General features: G+C 36.1%; 3 protein-coding genes across 6 annotated transcripts; 2 read left to right on the top strand and 1 right to left on the bottom strand.

Annotated features, from left to right (window-relative positions):
* Positions 1 to 469: 469 nt before the first annotated feature.
* Positions 470 to 6,421, top strand: LOC137712932 (agamous-like MADS-box protein AP1). Of its 2 annotated transcripts, none has more exons than XM_068452137.1 (8): positions 470 to 790; positions 3,197 to 3,275; positions 3,917 to 3,981; positions 4,104 to 4,203; positions 4,349 to 4,390; positions 4,698 to 4,739; positions 4,850 to 4,965; positions 6,028 to 6,421. In XM_068452137.1, exons 1-8 carry the CDS (start codon positions 606 to 608, stop codon positions 6,164 to 6,166), a joined length of 768 nt encoding a protein of 255 aa, XP_068308238.1. In that variant the 5' UTR covers positions 470 to 605; the 3' UTR covers positions 6,167 to 6,421. The 2 variants fall into 2 exon arrangements, with proteins under 2 accessions (XP_068308238.1, XP_068308240.1); XM_068452139.1 differs by having other exon boundaries at positions 6,031 to 6,421.
* A 5,451-nt stretch (positions 6,422 to 11,872) lies between these two features.
* On the top strand, positions 11,873 to 13,252 carry LOC137713282 (uncharacterized). Its single transcript, XM_068452571.1, has 3 exons — positions 11,873 to 12,253; positions 12,339 to 12,418; positions 12,819 to 13,252. The coding sequence occupies exons 1-3, from the start codon at positions 11,914 to 11,916 to the stop codon at positions 13,107 to 13,109; spliced, it is 711 nt and encodes a 236-aa protein (XP_068308672.1). The 5' UTR covers positions 11,873 to 11,913; the 3' UTR covers positions 13,110 to 13,252.
* A 247-nt stretch (positions 13,253 to 13,499) lies between these two features.
* On the bottom strand, positions 13,500 to 16,430 carry LOC137713281 (ADP,ATP carrier protein ER-ANT1-like). Of its 3 annotated transcripts, none has more exons than XR_011065294.1 (5): positions 16,334 to 16,430; positions 15,758 to 16,066; positions 14,801 to 15,172; positions 14,093 to 14,638; positions 13,500 to 13,904 (listed from the first exon to the last, which is right to left on the bottom strand). XR_011065294.1 is itself a non-coding variant. In XM_068452570.1 (4 exons), exons 2-4 carry the CDS (start codon positions 16,013 to 16,015, stop codon positions 14,327 to 14,329), a joined length of 942 nt encoding a protein of 313 aa, XP_068308671.1. In that variant the 5' UTR covers positions 16,016 to 16,066; positions 16,334 to 16,430; the 3' UTR covers positions 13,942 to 14,326. The 3 variants fall into 3 exon arrangements, 1 of the variants encoding a protein (XP_068308671.1); XR_011065293.1 differs by having other exon boundaries at positions 13,500 to 13,946; XM_068452570.1 differs by lacking the exon at positions 13,500 to 13,904 and having other exon boundaries at positions 13,942 to 14,638.
* Between the last annotated feature and the right edge of the window lie 1,943 nt (positions 16,431 to 18,373).

Raw genomic sequence — 18,373 nt, forward strand, 5'->3', positions numbered from 1 at the left:
TTTATTATTTTTTTTTTACATACTCTTCTTAATTTTTAATCATAAAATTGAATTAATAAAAAAATATCAATGAAAATTAATTTAACAAAAATGTACAAAAATATAAAATGGACGTAGATCGGACAAAATATATCATGGGTTTAAAATTGAAAAAATATATGTGGTTTCGAGCCATACGGGCCCGGGAATGACCGACTGCTGCAGTGCCTCTGGCCAATCCCAACTCGACAACGTTTTTGACGAAACCACTCTGGTTTTCCAACCCCACCCATTGCACTCTTACAGCGGTTTTGAAATATCCTAAAATTATATCATATAAATACAGCAGAGAATTTTTTTTTGTCAAAATATACAACAGAGAATTGAGTCACTCGTATATAGACAGAGAAGGAGATATACAGCGAGAGAGAGAGAGAGAGAGAGAGAGAGAGAGAGAGAGGGAGCAGAAGCCATCTGTGTGCCATCTGGTTCTTTCTCTCCCATTTTTTCTTGGTTTCTTGGTGGGATTTCTGGTTTCTCTAAACCAGGAGCAACCATATATTTATAACGAGGATTATTAATTATTAATTTTTTATTTATAATAATAAATAATTGTTAGAGAGATTATGGGGAGGGGAAGGGTGCAGCTGAAGAGGATTGAGAACAAGATCAACAGGCAGGTGACCTTCTCAAAGAGAAGGTCGGGGCTGATGAAGAAAGCTCAAGAGATTTCTGTACTTTGTGATGCTGAGGTTGCTTTGATTATCTTCTCCACCAAAGGCAAGCTCTTTGAGTACTCCAATGATTCCTGGTATAATATGTACCCTCTCAACTGCTCTTTGTTTCAACTACCATAGATTTTTTTTTTCCAAAGAAACCTCGGCTGTACGATTGAGTTCAACGTTCTTCTTGATTATATATCTTTTTACTTTTTGGTTTTTTTAGGGCGTGCTATATATTTCAGTTAAATTATTTGCGTTACATTATTTCATTCAGTGCTGTTGATAATATCCTTCTGGTTTATGGTGTTGAATTTTCCCAAGTATACCGATAATTTTGTGTCATTATTTTCTTGCTCCACAATTGTGAATTAATTTTTAAATAATATTTAAAGTTTCTTGAGTTTCTTTTGTGGGAATTTTCTCTCTCCTTTAATTTCATGCAAATACCAGCTGTTCGTTGTGTACCAGTGTACCACTGAGAGAAAATGATGTCTGTGAGAGGGAGAGGGAGAGGGAGAGGGAGAGGGAAAGAGAATATATATTCCTCCGGGTCTATGTGAAGGTACGATAAACCTGTTCATCCGTATAAAACAAAAACGGGAAGAAAAACACTTTTCGTTATGATAATATGTGGTGTCTTTTCGCTAATCTGCTTGGGGAGAAAGGGGAATGTCTAGATATAGGTTAAAAACAGACTAAGCGAGGAGAATAATTAATTAAACCCAAATTAATTTGGTTTGGATCCTTAATTCTAAGTATCTCCTAGTTAGACCTTGAAACGTAGACTAACTGGAATATCCTACATTTTCTTTCTTGTTTCAGTGAATATATATATATATATAGAGAGAGAGAGAGAGAGAGAGAGAGAGAGAGGTAGAGTTATATAATTAGTAATTAATGAATTGTTGTCTGAGATTATAGTATAAATTACACTCTCTAACAAGGGTTTGTGTGTGTTATTTGGTTTGTAAGTGGCATTACTTTCTTAACCATTTGTTTCTACCTTAGCTCGGATATCCTATAAGCAAATAGTACATCAAATCAGCATGAAGCAGCTTATTAAGAACCGGTACCTAAAACTATTTCAAAAGGCTAGACCATAAGACCTATTTCTTCTTTAATTATTATTATTGGTTGGTTGTCTCCCAGGCGGTTCCTTTAGTTGAAAATTAATTGATTTTCCATAAGCTTATCCCTGCAAGGATGTATGGATTGAGATTGTAGTGTACGAAACAAAAAAAATTTAACTATGAAACATATCCCCTTTATGTGTGTTGCATGGGGTGTTTGATGAGTGTGTTTCTTTTAATTAAAGTTTAGCATGCATATGATTCAATATCCAATGGATAGGGTTTTGTGTTTCCACCCATGTGTCTCAGGTTCGAAATTAATAATCATATGCCACTTGTTATGATTGTATTGATCCAGTTAGTTGTAAAGGAGTGAGTTGGTAAAAGTTCGTATTGTAATATAGAGTGTCGGGTTGCTGTTTAACATATTGTACGACTCATTGATCCTTATCATGTAATAAGCAATACAATTGAAATCCTCTTTCTCTCTCTTGTCCCGCTCGTCTCTTTCTTCTTCCTTCACCTACTGTTAATAGAAACTCCCCCGTCCCCTAAATTATTGTAATAGTTTCGTACCCTCCCCTCCTCTTAATAATAATTTAAAAATGGTTGAACATGCATGGATGAGGGGGTTTGGAGGGCTTAATTTGTCTGTGATTTCCATGGAGAGCTAGTTCCCTATGTTTATAGAAATATTTCTTTTGTTTTATTAATTGTCACTTAATCATGGTATTTTGAGAAAGCTAACCGAAGTACAAATATGGTTCACAAATGAGTATTATATTATTAGTTTGAAAATTTTCTAATTTATTCAGTTTATAATTGGCCATAAATAAATAGGAGTTATAATGTGTGTAGAAATCACTTTCCAAAAATATAACGTATGCATAAGATTCTTATAGTGCTTTTGGTTGCTGGAGTTCAAATTTCTCCAATCGTCATACGTATTTGTCCAATGTTCAATCCAGGTTAAGCAATTATATTTGCATTTGTTCAACTTCTTAGGTATTCTATGTCACAATTCCTCACTGTCCAGGTTATATAGATGTTTAATTTAAATTCGTTAATTGGTTTTGTCCAGTCAACTCTCATATATTTTCCCACCACAACACTAACACTTGCAAATAGTAGCATATATAACAAAAATCAACAACAATGTTAATTAGGTGATAATGTTTTAGCTCAACTTTCTTTATGTAAGCTAAAGAAGTTTCTACGCCACACACAATCGATAATATATCATGTTACATGTTTCCTCCTTAAATTCATTTTTTCATTTTTTTCATTTTTTCATGCTTGTTATTTAATATAAGAACACAATATTTGTATTAAGTTCATAGTTTTTATATGCATGAAATGAAGGTTTGTCTTATATACTATGACTACTTACTAGTAGATAATTTCCTTAATTTTTCGTATTAACAGCATGGAAAGGATCCTGGAAAGGTACGAAAGATACTCATATGCAGAGAGGCAGCTTCTTGCAAATGATAATGAATCCACTGTATGCCACCACACCCTCCTCTCTATCATTTATTGAAAGGCAAATAATTTTAGATGAAACTTTTTTTTATCTTCTTTTCTTGTTTCAAGCTATACAAAGCTAACTTGAGTTCTGACCAAATATGCATGGCTTCCTGCCTGGCTTTCTTTCTTATCTGAAAGCCAAAAGGATCACCATGAATTTGTTATCCATTGCTTTGTTGGTGTCAGTTTCCTAGCCTACGGACTGTATGATAACCATTTCATTTGCAGCTTTTATTTTGCACATTTTCTTAATAGCAAGAGAAGGAATGTGGAATGAAAGGACGGTGGAAAGGAGGGAGAAATGAAGGAGAACGTAGGAAACAAAAACTAGAAACGAAAACCTACTAAAAATTGTTTTGAGTTTTGAGTTTCCATTTTGTCTATTTAAATCCATGAACATTTGTTCCACTTCCTTCCCACCACCCTTCCTCCACCTTTGCTCATTCCTCTTTTCTCCCTTGTATTCCCCCTCTATTCCTCACAAAAAGTAAAAAATTAAAACTAAAAACAAAATGGTTATCAAACATGTCCTTACCTAGCATTGCGCATTACTTTTATCGCATTTTTTATTTGAAACAGTTCATTCATATATGGCATATTTTTATTCTTGTTTTACAGGGAAGCTGGACTCTGGAACACGCAAAGCTCAAGGCTAGGGTGGAGGTTTTACAAAGAAATCAAAGGTATACCAAGTGGATCAATTTAAGTACAAAATATCCCCCTTTATTTCTGTTATAATTAATAATTAAGGATCAAGTAATCAGTAAAAAATAGACTACTTTCACTGATCTTGATTGGTTTGCAGACACTATATGGGAGAAGATCTCCAATCCTTAAGTCTCAAAGAGCTTCAAAATTTAGAGCAACAGCTTGATTCTGCACTGAAGCACATAAGGTCAAGAAAGGTAAAACCAGTAATGAACAAATTAACCATCAAGTATTTGGTACATATACACTAGATTAATATTGAATTTTTATTTGTTTTTGTTTTTCATTTTTAATTTAAAGAAATAGGCTAACTAATTGGAGTATGATTTTCATCACATACAGAACCAAGTTATGTACGAATCGATTTCTGAGCTCCAGAAGAAGGTAAGCCTAGAAGGCATTTATATATAGGGAATGAGAACACACCCTTTCTCTAGTGCTACACATTCTTGTTTAATTTTGTTTGATTTATTCGATGACTAAAATTAAACTGAAGTATGTAGGAAGAGAGAAGGGTGTGCTGATTATCATTTATATATATATATATATATATATATGTGTGTGTGTGTGTGTGTGTGTTTGTGTGTATCTATGCATGGAGTTATGTATGCATGCAAATACATGCATATATAAATCCATATTTCTTTCACAGTAATGGTAGAACATTGTCTGTGTGTGCCTTACATGACAGGATAAGGCATTGCAGGAGCAAAACAACTTGCTGGCAAAGAAGGTACGTAACAATATAGATGTAGTGTGTTATAAAATGTTTAATTTCGTAATTCTCATCGTACTGGCATTGTGTACATTGTGTATTTAATTGAACCATATATAATTAACTAGGTGAAGCAGAAGGAGAAAGCAGTAGCTCAACAGCCACAATTGGAGCATGCGCAGGAGCAGAGGTTGGACTCCTCTTCCTCCCTTCTTCCACAGGCATTGCAGTCCTTGAACTTCGGGTTAGCCTTTCTCCATGTTTAGTTTGGGTTTCATTTTAAAAAAAAATTAGAGATGGAGATAATATATATTGGAAAACGAGGAATGAAAAATAATCGGAAGGTGGTGGAAGGGAGAAAAAAAAATGAAGAATATTATATGAAAACAAAATTTTAAGGCTCATTTGATAACCATTTGGTTTTAGTTTTTAGTTTTGTGTTTGTGAGATATGAGGAAAGTATGATTGAAAGGAGGGACGAAGAAGAGCGGAGGAAATATGTTGGGAGTGATGTAGATAAAACGTACAAGGAATGATACACAAAAAGAACACTAAAAATAAAATAAAAAAACTATTTGAAGTTGTTTACACTTTCAAGATGTTTTCATTCATTCTTTTTTATTTTGTTCCCTCCCTCACTCAAGCCTTCTTAATCCCTCATTTCTTCTTTATACTTTCTCCATATCTCAAGTACAAAAAGTAAAAATTAAAAATCAAAAACCAAAATGGTTATCAAATGGACCCTCAATCTTTTATTTTTAGTTTTCACTTTGTATGTAATTCCTTTCACATTTCTTCCCCCGTCCAATCTTCACTCTTGATTTGGCTTTGGAGCCAAAATGATCCCTGAGATTGACATAACTTCTCATTTTGGTCAGTAAAATTGAAAATCGACAGAAGTGGTCTCTGAGTTTGTGTAAATCATTTTTGTCCTTTTATGAAAAATCTATCAATATCCTCGTTAAATAAAGGGGTTGATCTGACAAAAATACCCTTAAAATAGTGATCATGTGGGCGTTCACGTGGCAATTTAATGAGGATTATATTGACAGATTTTTTGGAATGACAAAAATAATTTACGGTAAACAAACTCAGAAAAACTTCTATCAATTTTCATTGTCAGGAACTAAAACTAAGAATTATGGCAGTCTCATAGATCATTTTGGCAAAAAAATCTCTCGATATTCAATATTTTGTTCTCCCACATTTTTTTTCCATATATAACATAATATTGAAAATTAAAACTAAATAGTTATAATACAGGTTAAATTAATTCATAAACGTGTGAATATATATTATATTGCAGCAGCGGGTCCAATTACCGGGCCATTAGATCAAGTGAGGGAATACCAGGAGATAATCAGCAGGATGGAGATGAAACCCCAACTCCACGTAGACCTAACATGCTGCTGCCCCCTTGGATGCTCCGCCACCTTAATGAATAGAAGAATTCATCACCATGAAATAATATTATCTCCAAAGGGAATAATATTATATAACATCAATTAATCAAGTAAACATATTATACTTATATATATATCTATATATCTGTACCAAGAAATTAATTGGTAATGTGCATGATGAAAACCTTAGACTCGATCTAGCTCCAAATGTGTATCGTATGTTGGAATTCAATTAATATCTTAAGGGCTAGTTTGGTATTGTTGTGCTTCAAAAATAAATAAATAAAAACTTTTTTTGCTATGTTATGAGAATAAACTGCCATGAAATTAAGTAGTAAAGTGTTTGGTAAATTATAATTGTAAAATGCTTGTAGCAAAAAAAAAAAAAAAAAAAAACACACACACACACACACAATGTTAGTGTTTAGTAAATTTGTATGTAAAACATTTGTGGATGTGCAAAATGATTAAAAAAAAAAAATACTAGACGTATTATTAATTTAATTGTTTGGCAAATAAAGATCAATTATTAAATATACTTTTTTTTTGAAAAAAATTAATAATATTTATATCTTAATTTGAACCTATCACAAATACTAAGCAGTACGACAAATTACTTCAAAATATTGAAATATTTCAAACTAAAGAGCTATATTCACTAGCACAACATTGTTGAGGCACTTGAAATACCATCAACCAAATGATACATACTTCAAATAGAATAACAATCCAAATATTGTTCAATATAAAAGTTGTCACATCCTGGTCTGGACCCCCACCACATCCCGGGCTCGACTCCACAGTAGCACGATATTGTCTACTTTGGGCCCCGACCACGCCCTCACGGTTTTGTTTCTGGGAACTCACACAAGAACTTCCCTGTGGATCACCCATCTTGGAAATGCTCTTGCCCCTTTCTTGCTTAACTTCGAAGTTCCTACGGAACCCGAAGCTAGTGAGCTCCCAAAAGGCCTCGTGCTAGGTAGAGATGGGAATATACATATAAATATAAGGCTTACAAGATCCACTCCCCTGGGCAATGTGGGATGTTACAATCTACCCCCCTTAGGGGCCCGACGTCCTCGTCGACACACTTCCGGTCAGGGATTGGCTATGATACCAAATTGTCACATTTGGGCCCGGGTTCCCACCACATCCCGGGCTCGACTCCACTGTAGCACAATATTGTCCACTTTGGACCCTGATCACGCCCTCACGATTCTGTTTCTGGGAACTCACACGAGAACTTCCCAGTGGGTCACACATCCTGGGAATGCTCTTGCTCCTTTCTCGCTTAACTTCGAAGTTCCTACGGAACCCGAAACCAGTAAGCTCCCAAAAGGCCTCATGCTAGGTAGAGATGAGAATATACATATAAGGCTTACAGGATCCACTCCCCTGGGCGATGTGGGATGTTACAAAAGTAGTCTAATTAGATGCATTCATCAAACTGTATGGCTATGCTATTTCTCAATGCTTCTATCTCATATGATTCTTGAGCATGATAATCATGGTATTCTTCATCATCATCACTAGCGCTAACAGTGATCATGTTCAGAATGCCTCTTTATGTAGTTATGAAGAGTCATTATAGCAATGACAATCTCACTTGCTTATTGAATGAATAGTTAGGCTATCCTTTAAAATTCTTCATCTTTTCTTCCATACCCGAAATGTCTATTCAAGGACGCTCATAAGTGAAGTATGCATGTGGTTGAATACCTCTTTATGACTTGTTGGTTGGGCATCCATAAAAAAGTTCAGGAGATGCTATATTTCACCTTATATAGTCCAAAATATCCTTTCATTTGTGGTTACCCCGCATCTACTGAATAATATTTTCTTGTCAAATGAAAAATTTGTTTTCAAATGTAATAACTACACAAAAGTGAGTATGAAAAATATTAATACCAAGTACGAAGATTCCGGGCAAATAAGAGCAAAAAGTTTACCACCTGGAGGTTTTGGAAATTTAAATTTAGATTCCGTAACACCAAAAGAAAAACCCTTGTATCCAAATTTAAAAACCCAACAAGAAAACCTAACAAGGAAAGAATGAAATAAACTGAAATTTTTAGAGAAGAGAAGGAAGGTTACCAGAGGAAAGATACGAGCTAGGAGATGAGAGAGATGAGAGAGATCAGAGCTGGGAGGAAGGGCGCGAAAAATTTCAGATTGGGTCTGCCTGTGCAATAGCGTACGATATAGAAAAAGTGGGGTAGGATAACCATTTTGAAAAATTTATTTAAGTAGCATTATTCACTCAAGTTTTGGGATAAAAATAAAAAATAAAAAAATAAAAAATAAAAAAATAAAAAAAAGAAAAGGAAAATGATCCTCGCTGGATCCTTTTCTTAGGGATCCTTGCCGGATTTTTTTCCTAGGGATCCCACAATCATATCCGTTCATCGTATATCGTGCGGCCAATTTTTGTTAGATACTATTTATATTTGAATTTTAAATTTTAAATGATTTTTTACTGCACGATGTATAATGAATGAACACGATTGAGGGATCTTTAAGATCCAAAGGAAAAAATTCTAATGAGGATCCTTGTCCAAAAAAAAAAAAAAACCATTTTTTAAAGCTACCTCTTGACCGTTCAGCTTTTTGACTTCTTTTCACTCTCAATTGTGTAAAAAAAAATGGTTTTAAAATGGTTACCAAACGCTAAAAAAACCCCGGCTTTTTTAATACCCGCTTATAAAACATTTAAGCAATATCAAACTAGAACTTAATAGCCCATAACCTATGTAAAGGGTGGGCTACAATTACATATTGTATATTTATCTCCCCTCCTAATCTCTCTCTACTTATTTCCCCTCCTATTTAAACAGTTACGATTACGTCATGTCTACATCTTGTTTTGAATTTTTTATATTGAAAATAAGACAAAAAGAAAAGTATGAGAGGAGGGGATGAAAGGATATGGTAATAAGAAGGGAGAGAATCCTACTCCTTGGTATTCTGCTTAATTTTCCTGTTTCTTCTACGTGCATATATTGTGGTTTTTGGTAGCTCTTGTGATCGAGCTGAATCTTGCAATATGAAGGTTGACAATATTAACGTAACATATGTGAGTTAAGCCAGTCAATCAATTATCTTCTTATATTTGAATTCGCATCTCCTTCATGCTTGTTAGTGATATATACTGCAGCACTTTGGAGTAGTTTAGTCTAGGATATTATAACTCTGTATAGATGTCTTTTATCTTTGGTCGGATCGAGTAGATGGGGTACATGTCCAGCTTACAGCAACCTCAATGTTCTGCTGCCAAAAGTGTTGAATTCCCTGTGATTAGCTATGGGCTAACTAGCTAAATGCTAAGGTACTAAAAACCAAACCCACATTTGAAAACAATTTAAATTTAAACATGTAACATTGTAGAGTAGTCGGCCCTTATCATTTTGGTGGTACATGCAAACACAAGGGGTGCGTTCCTCCGTTATCAGTTCCAAGATCCTTATGATAAGACATAACAACTTTTATAATACAGATACACTACTACCGTAAGTCCATAGCCTAAGGTGCCATGGAATCCTTCACTCAGGGGAGATCTGGAGAAGGATTCTGATTAAAGAAGTGTCTTTACGAAAAGAGGAGCCCAAGTGCAACTCTACAACCATACATTTGAAGCCTAATACTATTACATAAACTTAGCTAGCTAATTACTCTTTCATTGCATTTTTCTTTCTTTTTGTATTCAGTAAGGAGAGAAGAATTGAACTTGAAAATAATATATACGTGGTAAGGAATAAATATTTTTACCAAGAAGAATGAGATTCTTTATAAATTATCTGACACAATATTTTATAATATTAATACAGAAATTAACATTAAACTGTTAAGTGAAAAGTCCAATTTCCTAAACATTCTCTATCCTTACCAATCTAAACTAGTGGTGTGAATGATGAAACACAGTTGAGACTTGAGATTAATAAATAAATATATTATATATTTCTACTAATTAATAAAACACTTATTGTCAACTAAAATCCTATGAAATTATCAGTTTAATATTTTAATTAAAACAGAACATGAATAAGAAATATGGGGTAAAATGTAATTTCACACAACCAAATTTTGCTGTTTTTTTTTTCAAAACCTCACCTACATGTAATTCTAACATATCTCTAATTAAAAATTAAAAAACCTTCCAACTCTCACATTCTCTATCACTCTCTTCCTCTCCTTCTATTTCAAAAACAAAAATAAAAAACTTTCTCACACACTTTGTGTGTGCCTAGATGCTAGTATTCCTAATACAAACAAAATCATCATACAGTCTGCCACGTCTGCTCTGCACTTGGCCATAGCGGTTTATTTATCTTCTAGATAATATTACAAATTAATCATGCGGTTGACATTTATGTCCCAATGATCTCTGCTTTCTGTTGGCTAGTAATGTATTGCTGATATATTAATCATCCCACACGGCCGGATGCTTAATTAGCCAATACATTTGGCAGACTGGCCGGCGACATTCTTCTAATTAATTTGGCTCGCAAACTCTCTCACTCTCTCCCAATCCCATATAATTAACTTACACGATCGAATTATTGCCTCAACAACCAACCATTTGCCTTGTTTAATTGGTGTAATGTACCATATTTTACATATAAGCAAATTGGAATGAACCTCCCTATATAAGTGCATTCTTTCTTAAAAAATGATTAGCTAGTGGCTTCGCCACGGTAATTCACCATTTTGAGGGGCCGGAAAGATCCAAAGGTATTTCAACATTTTCCTGAATTAGCGTCAGAAATTGAATCCAAGAATGTGCGTGTAAAATACGAACATGAAATTCGTCTCCAATAATGTTGTATGTAAAAACATATCAACTCAATTGAGGAAGTTTTTTCCTAAACTATTGAACTTTAAGTGTTTTCCTCTAAGAGAAATGTTATCAAAGGCCTACATACATATATATATATATATATATGTGTGTGTGTGTGTGTGTGAAAAAGCCGTTGTAATTTGATTTGATTTTTTTAGTTCGATTAGGCAAGGTGTAAGAGAGTTAATTTTTTTTGTAACATGTTCAATTTTTTTATGATGATGTTATCCACACACTATCTGCTAATTTCTGTTATTTAATTTTTTTAAATTTATTCGATCTAACGGTAAAAAATTAAGAAGTGTATGTGTGAATAGCACCACCCTTATATAACATCAATTAGAAACATCATAATATTACACCGTTTGCCTACAAATTGTTCAATTTTATATGTTTTTATTTATTTCTTGAAAATTTGTGTTTTACCATCCCTATTGGCCGAGCCAGATGGATGCCTTATTAATCCGAGAGACTATGATGTGCTTAATTTGATTTAAATTTTATTCGAGGCAATGATGCATCTTTAAACTCTTCCACTTATTCTCTCACTAATCATGTTAATGTAAAAGTATATATCTTTACAAGCATACTCTACTAAATTTGGATTTATATGTATCTAGTCATTCAGGTGATGGGAACTATTAAAAAGTATAATATCATACGATTCCATTTTTTGGGAAATTAGTCAAACTCTCAACAACTGGCTTTCTTCTAGTGTGGGATGTATGGGAACAAATAACTATATATGAAATGAAGCCGTCAGATTAATTCATGGCAAGCACGTCCAAGAAGTGGCCTACCATATAGAAAAAACAAAACAAATAAACAAAATAAGGAATAAATGCCCTTGAAAAAACAAAAGGTTCCAAGTCTGGCCTTATTATTTGTATATATATGTACATGTACAGCCAGCCATTTTTCCAACCAGCAAAACCAATATTGTCAACGAAAAATGAGCAGGAAATATGCAAGATTGTGTGGTGGCCGGCCGACTGTTTGTCTTCCAATCCATCCACTGTCTCTCCGGTCGAAACACACGTCTAGACGGCGTTCCGGTTCTGTCAAAGCTACTACTGATCATAACAGCACAGAGTTTTTAAACAATATCAGCAGCAGCGGGGATGATGACTTGAGTAGTACCGCAGAGGATGTGAAAAGTGGGAACAAGATAATGGTTGTTGTGGATTCAAGCCTTGAAGCTAAGGGAGCTCTCGAATGGGCACTATCCTACACTGTCCAATCCCAGGATACCATTGTTCTTCTTCATGTAGCCAAACCCTCCAAACAACAAGGTCAGAAAACTGAGATTAATCTCCTTGTTTTTAATTATCTTGTTTCATTAATATTAATTATCTTGTTGCATTAATCTTCTTGCAGACTCAAATGGGAAGACTAATTTGAGGGCTTTTGAACTGCTTCACTCTATGAAAAATGTGTGTCAAAGAAAACGGCCTGGGGTAAGTTTAATTAACAAATTCTTTGTTTTCCCCAAATTTGTTTCTGCATAACAGCAAAACTAGTAATGAATATGTTTAGTGATAGAATGTAAGTATCTGATCCTGAATCAGTTAACAATGATCGAGAAACCCTAAGATCATTTAAACTTTCATACAAGGCTTTCATTTTCCCGACGAGGTGAGATTTTACTCTCATGTCCATAACCATTCAATCTAGTAGCACTCGATCTCCATTATAAAAGTCTTGAGTTCAAATTTCGGGGCGGACAATCATTTATCTACAAAAAGAAAGACGTTTAGTTCATCATCGACTTCTGTCAATGTAGATCAATCATAGAGATGCCAACTATATATATGTATACAAATAAAGATCTCTATTGACCATTGAAAATTGAAATAGGTGAATGTGGAGGTAGCATTGCTTGAAGGGAAAGAGAAGGGCCCAAGAACAGTGGAAGAAGCAAAGAGACAAAGGGTGTCCCTACTTGTTCTTGGCCAAAAAGGAAAGAGGTCGAACTGGTGGCAGCTTATCAAGAGGTGGACGAGGAGCAGATCATCGGGGGAGGTTTTTGTGGAATACTGCATTCAAAATGCTGCATGCATGACGATTGCAGTGAGGAGAAAGAGCAAGAAATTGGGAGGTTACTTGATCACCACCAAGCTTCACAAGAATTTCTGGCTTCTAGCTTGATTGAAATATGACCACATGGTTCTTAGTTACATTTAAGAAGTCATTCATTTTTCAACGGAAAATCACAGTCTGACGCATATACAAAAGTATTTCACTGAAATCCAAAGAAATATGTTTTTGCATACATTTCAAATTCTAGAAATGATTTCAGCACACGTCTTTTCTCCCTTTGCATACCTCTATCTATTTGTGGTATTTGAATGTAATAAGTCAAACAAGAATCGAAAAACAAAAATCAATAGGTGTGTGCAGAAGAAGAAAAAAGGCGTGCGCAAATCATTTCTTGACTTTGGTTGTTATCTTCAATGAAGAATGACTACTTGTAAAAAAAGCCAAGTACTTTCCAACCATACAAGACGTGGTCGTTGGGACAACAAAAATGCTAGTAGAAATTGGACGTCAACGAAAAGTACGCCTTGATTGGAGATTATACAAGAAGTTTAAGGAATCTTGTTGAGTCTGCATTGTCGTTGTCGAGTCAACTCTTGGTGGTTGACACAAACTGCATAGCAGCTTCCAAGTTCAATCTCCTTCCTATTACACATGCTCAAGCCAAAAATCAAACCCAAAACTCAGTGCAAATTCTTAAGATAAAGAGTTTTTCTTCTAAATCAAGTTACTTCAAATACTAAGGCGGGCGAAATCGTATTCCCCATACAATTTGCATACAAATTGGGATTGATTGTGGCCTTTGAATGAAAGAAATGAAAAATCCTTTGACAGTTTGATATCTTCTCTGTATTCCCCATCTTCACAAGGTATGATGTCTCAGCAACGAAAAACGAGTTCCGAGCTCTGAAATAGAAAAGCTAATGAAACTGAAGAAGAATGATTTTCCTGTGTAAATGTGGTACCTATACGTTAAATTGCAATCCGATACAAATAATCAAATATAATTTATTCAACTGTATAGAGGGAGGACTATGATTTTCCTTAGGCATTCCAGGAAACAGCAGTGGCAATCGATCAACAAACGTTCTTACCTTGTCCTGTCATTTTCCTCTTTGCCTCTTTCTACTTGAATTCTGAATCGATCTCTGTAAGCATGAATCCATTGACGAGGTATATACAGATCTCATGTCTGAAAGTTCACTTGAAAACTCCCGGTCGTGGCTCAAAAGAATAACCATGTCTATGTCCTATGTCCAGACTTTCACCTGAAAACTCTTTCATGTGGCTCAAAAGAATAACCCTGTCTATGTGTCGTGTCCAGACCTTCACTTCAAAACTCTTTGCTGCGGCTCAAAAGAATAACCACGTTTATATGCAATTCGCTGCAGCTGATCATATCCTGCAAGTACCCCAGCTCCAGCGACCCCTAGAAGCATATTTGCCGTAACTCCTCGAAACAGTGCTGTGAAACCCTCAAGGTAAACAATCTCCCGAAATGCATGCAAGGCGTTACGATACTTTGACGGTTGTCCTGATGTTAGCATCATTCTCCGCCGAACGGTATCAAATGGATAGGCGCAGACCCCAGAGACTGTTGTAACACTCCAGCCAAGCAAAAAACTAGCTAAAAAATTCCCCTGAAAAAATTCAAATGATATAAACTGAGGCTGAGGATCATTCGAGAAGGAGAGCACATTAGCAGTTAGAACCAAGAATGATTAGACAAATTCAAATCCTAAAGTACACATGCATGCGAATACACTCGCTTTGAATTGTTCAGATAATACTGATATGCTTACCTCCAAAGGACCAACCAAAACAATAGGCTTCATGGTGTCATAAATCCCGAAGTACATTCCTCGATACATCGTAATTCCAATGATCGAAGCCCCAAATCCTCGATAGAGACCAACTATTCCATCACTTGATAAGGTTTTACTGTAAACATCTAGAATCCCACTGAACTGGCGTTGACCACTAACTGCAGACCCCCTCCCATCGGTGCCTAGCCGCGTACGTGCATAGTCCAGATGATATAGAAATAATGAAGTAGTTGCTCCAGCAGCACTTCCTGAAGCCACATTTCCAGCAAACCACTTTATGTATCCATCTTTCTCTTTTGAGCAGCCAAAGATGCTTTTGAAGTAACCTCTAAATGCAAAGTTGAAAGCCTACAAGCATTCCAAATTATGTTCGGCAAGGACTGTCAAAACATGACATTCATTGGATTTAACATAGCATACCAAGGGTTTCTGAAGTTTCAAGCAAAAATGTTGAATGATCAACTGTCCACTATCTTATGAGATGCCAAGTGATGGAATTAAGAAAAGTGGGTGGAGATCTCTACGATTAAGATGGTAAAAAAAAAAATTGTACTAAGCTAGTGGACTTTCCATCCAACACTGGTTGTGAAAACCCAGAGTATATATTTACAAGATAAATCTAAGGTCTATGAAAGCACGCATGGCAAACCTTTGATAAGATAGAGAATCCAAATACAGTATGAAATTCACCAAGCATTCCAGTTACTACATCTTCTCAAACTGACCGATATCTGAACCAACCAACCATTTCAAAGAAAGAATTCGACCAAGGGGAAAACGTCTTGAAAAGTTAACACACATCGTGAAATTGCTTGCTTTGATAGAAAACTAAACAAATGCATTAATCACTGAATGGGTTCACTGAAAAAATCAAATTACACCGATCTAATCATTCAATAGTTTAAGTGTGGGAGAGTGAAGCAGATGAAGTACCTGAGTAGGAAAATATCGAATAACATTGGCCTGGTTGCCTCGCCAAAACGACAACACGCCTTCCTCTCTAAACACCCTTGTAAAGCAATCACCAACACCCTTATAAGGTCTCTTAATCTGCCCTCTTTTTATCATCTCTCCCTGATTCTGCAGCAGAAGCTTCACTCTCTCAATGGGTGCTGCTGCACTCTTTGACACCAAGGCTGCCATTCCCCCCATCACAAAATCCACAGAAAACTTCTCTGACTTTGTTGCCATTGCAACCCCTTTCTCTCTCCTCCCTCCCTCCCTCCCTCTCTCTTTCTAGACCTGAACACTTCAATCAAAAGTAGAAATGAACCAACAAAACCAGAATACAATCAAATGGGTGAAAGATTAAGTCTTTTTAGAAATTCAACAACAACCCAATGATGAAAAAAACATTTAATTTCATATAAATTTCCAAAAAAAAAAAAAAAAAAAACTAACAATTTCCGATCATTTTCCCATTTCAGTCAAGAAAAAGCATGAAACTTTCTATCCCGAAAGCTGCTGGGAATATTATAAACCAAAAATTAGAGATGGGGTTTTACGTACCTTGAAGATTTTTGGAGAGAAATTGGAAGGAGAGAGACGGTGGAGTTGATGGGTAGCGTGGCGGGCTTTTCACTTTTAGTGCCGGATAACGGGTCGCTTTCCCATCACCCGAAATTACAAAAGCGGCTATTTTCAGAAGTAAAATTTTGGAAATTCGATGGAATCGCACTTCGCCGTCGATGACTCTCGATCGGTTGACTAATTGGACTCTGGCTTCGGAGGCGAGTTCTGAATCGTTGGATTTGTGTGGGAAAAAAACAAAACTGAAATAATTAAAAAAAAAAAAAACAGATTAAGCAGCGTTTGCTATGCCTATTAATGCTTGGAGGTTCAAACATAACAAAAACGGAGTTTTGTCAAACACGACCTTAACAAAAAAATTGGCAACATCTTGAACTGCTACAACTAGGGGTCGGCAAACAGGTCCTAGACCCGCGGGTCGGGGTGGATTCTTGCGGTTTGGGGTGGGTACAAGACAGGTCTAAAAATTATAAATACCAAACAAGCTGGTTCCTGGTAAATAATGGGGCGGGCCAGTTCTAAAGTTAGAGAAAGCAAGCCCCCGGCCCAGACCGTTCATTCTTACTGACTATTTTTTATTACCCTTCTCAGACCTAATTTCACTCAAGCCTCACCCTCACCCTCTCTCTCTCTCTCCCGAGTTCACTCCGAGTCTCATCCCTCATCTCTCAATCTCTTCCCAATCTCCTCCTGATCTCCTACCTCTTGATCTCCTCTCTCTCGATCTCCTCTCTCTCTCTCTCTCTCTCTCTCTCTCTCTCTTTCTCTCTCTCTCTCTCTCCCCCCCCCATCTCATCCACCCTAAACCCAACTCAACCCCTTTCTTCCTCTCGTCTTCTCCAACCTTCACAAAGCATAACCAGGCATATACCTAGGAACCAACTCAAGATCCATGACATCGTGCTCCGCCTCCGGCGCCGTCCTCCATAGGTACAGTAAAATTATACACACACTCACATATACACACATGTATATGTGTATCTAAATATTTTAATTTAAAATGTTAGCTTTGAATTTATGAAATGATTGTTAGGTTTTATGCGGCAGATGTGAGGGCGGAGAGCTTCGAGGTGCTCGATAAGTGCAAGAGGAAGGTTGTGGTGACAGCGAATCCGACGGTAATGGTGGAGTAGGTTTGGGTCTGGGTCGGGTCGGGCTTGGCCGAGGCAATGAGTGAGTTGAAGATCGGGAAAATGAGCGAGTCTGGGAGACAATCAAAACCAGAAGGGAAAAAAAAAAAAAAGTAAAGAGGACTCGTGGACTCGTCCCGAACCGACCCGTTTGAAACTGGCGGGGTTAGGTCCGGTTCCAGTGATCAAATTTGCAATACCCGGTTTGGCCTAGCCTATTTCCTTTTTAAGTGGGTCTGGTCCGATCCCTCTAAATTTTGGCCAGCCCCGCCCCGTGCCCACCCCTAGCTATAACCACGATTGAGTTACTATCCAGCTCAAAATTGATATATGAAAAGTCAATATTACCCTTAATGTTCTTTGTACTAAAGACTATTTACTAATAATAAGGCTTAATTTCTTTTTAACAAATAATAGGTTTAATTTTAGCTACACCTGTCGAAACTTAATTTTGACTCCAAAGTTGTTCTTCAACCTTTTCTTCTTCACCATCAAACCCAACTCAATTGAATCTAAATGGGTACCAGCTGAGACCTATTCATTCTAATCTTCTCCAAAGCGATAAAATTAGACGGTAAGACTTTTTCTTCTCGTCTAATCTTATACCACCAATATGCCTTTAACCAATTGTTAAGTTAAACTCACAATCTTAAAATACAAGACAAGTTGTATCCGCTTGTCAGTCCAAGGCTTGATTACCATGAAAAATGTTTCCAGAGGCCCCATTGTCCTTACAGTTCCACTAATCCGAAAGATTTTTATAAAGAAGTGAGTTAATATTGATGGTCTTTGTTGAACAAAGAGTGAATGGGTGGCAAGTTACTTTGATCTCACGCGAGCCTATACTTCGGCTACTAATAAAGGTGCAGGGGCAAGAAGGGGGCTGCTA

Source organism: Pyrus communis, chromosome 13, assembly GCF_963583255.1.
Source record: "Pyrus communis chromosome 13, drPyrComm1.1, whole genome shotgun sequence".
Taxonomy (NCBI): domain Eukaryota; kingdom Viridiplantae; phylum Streptophyta; class Magnoliopsida; order Rosales; family Rosaceae; genus Pyrus; species Pyrus communis.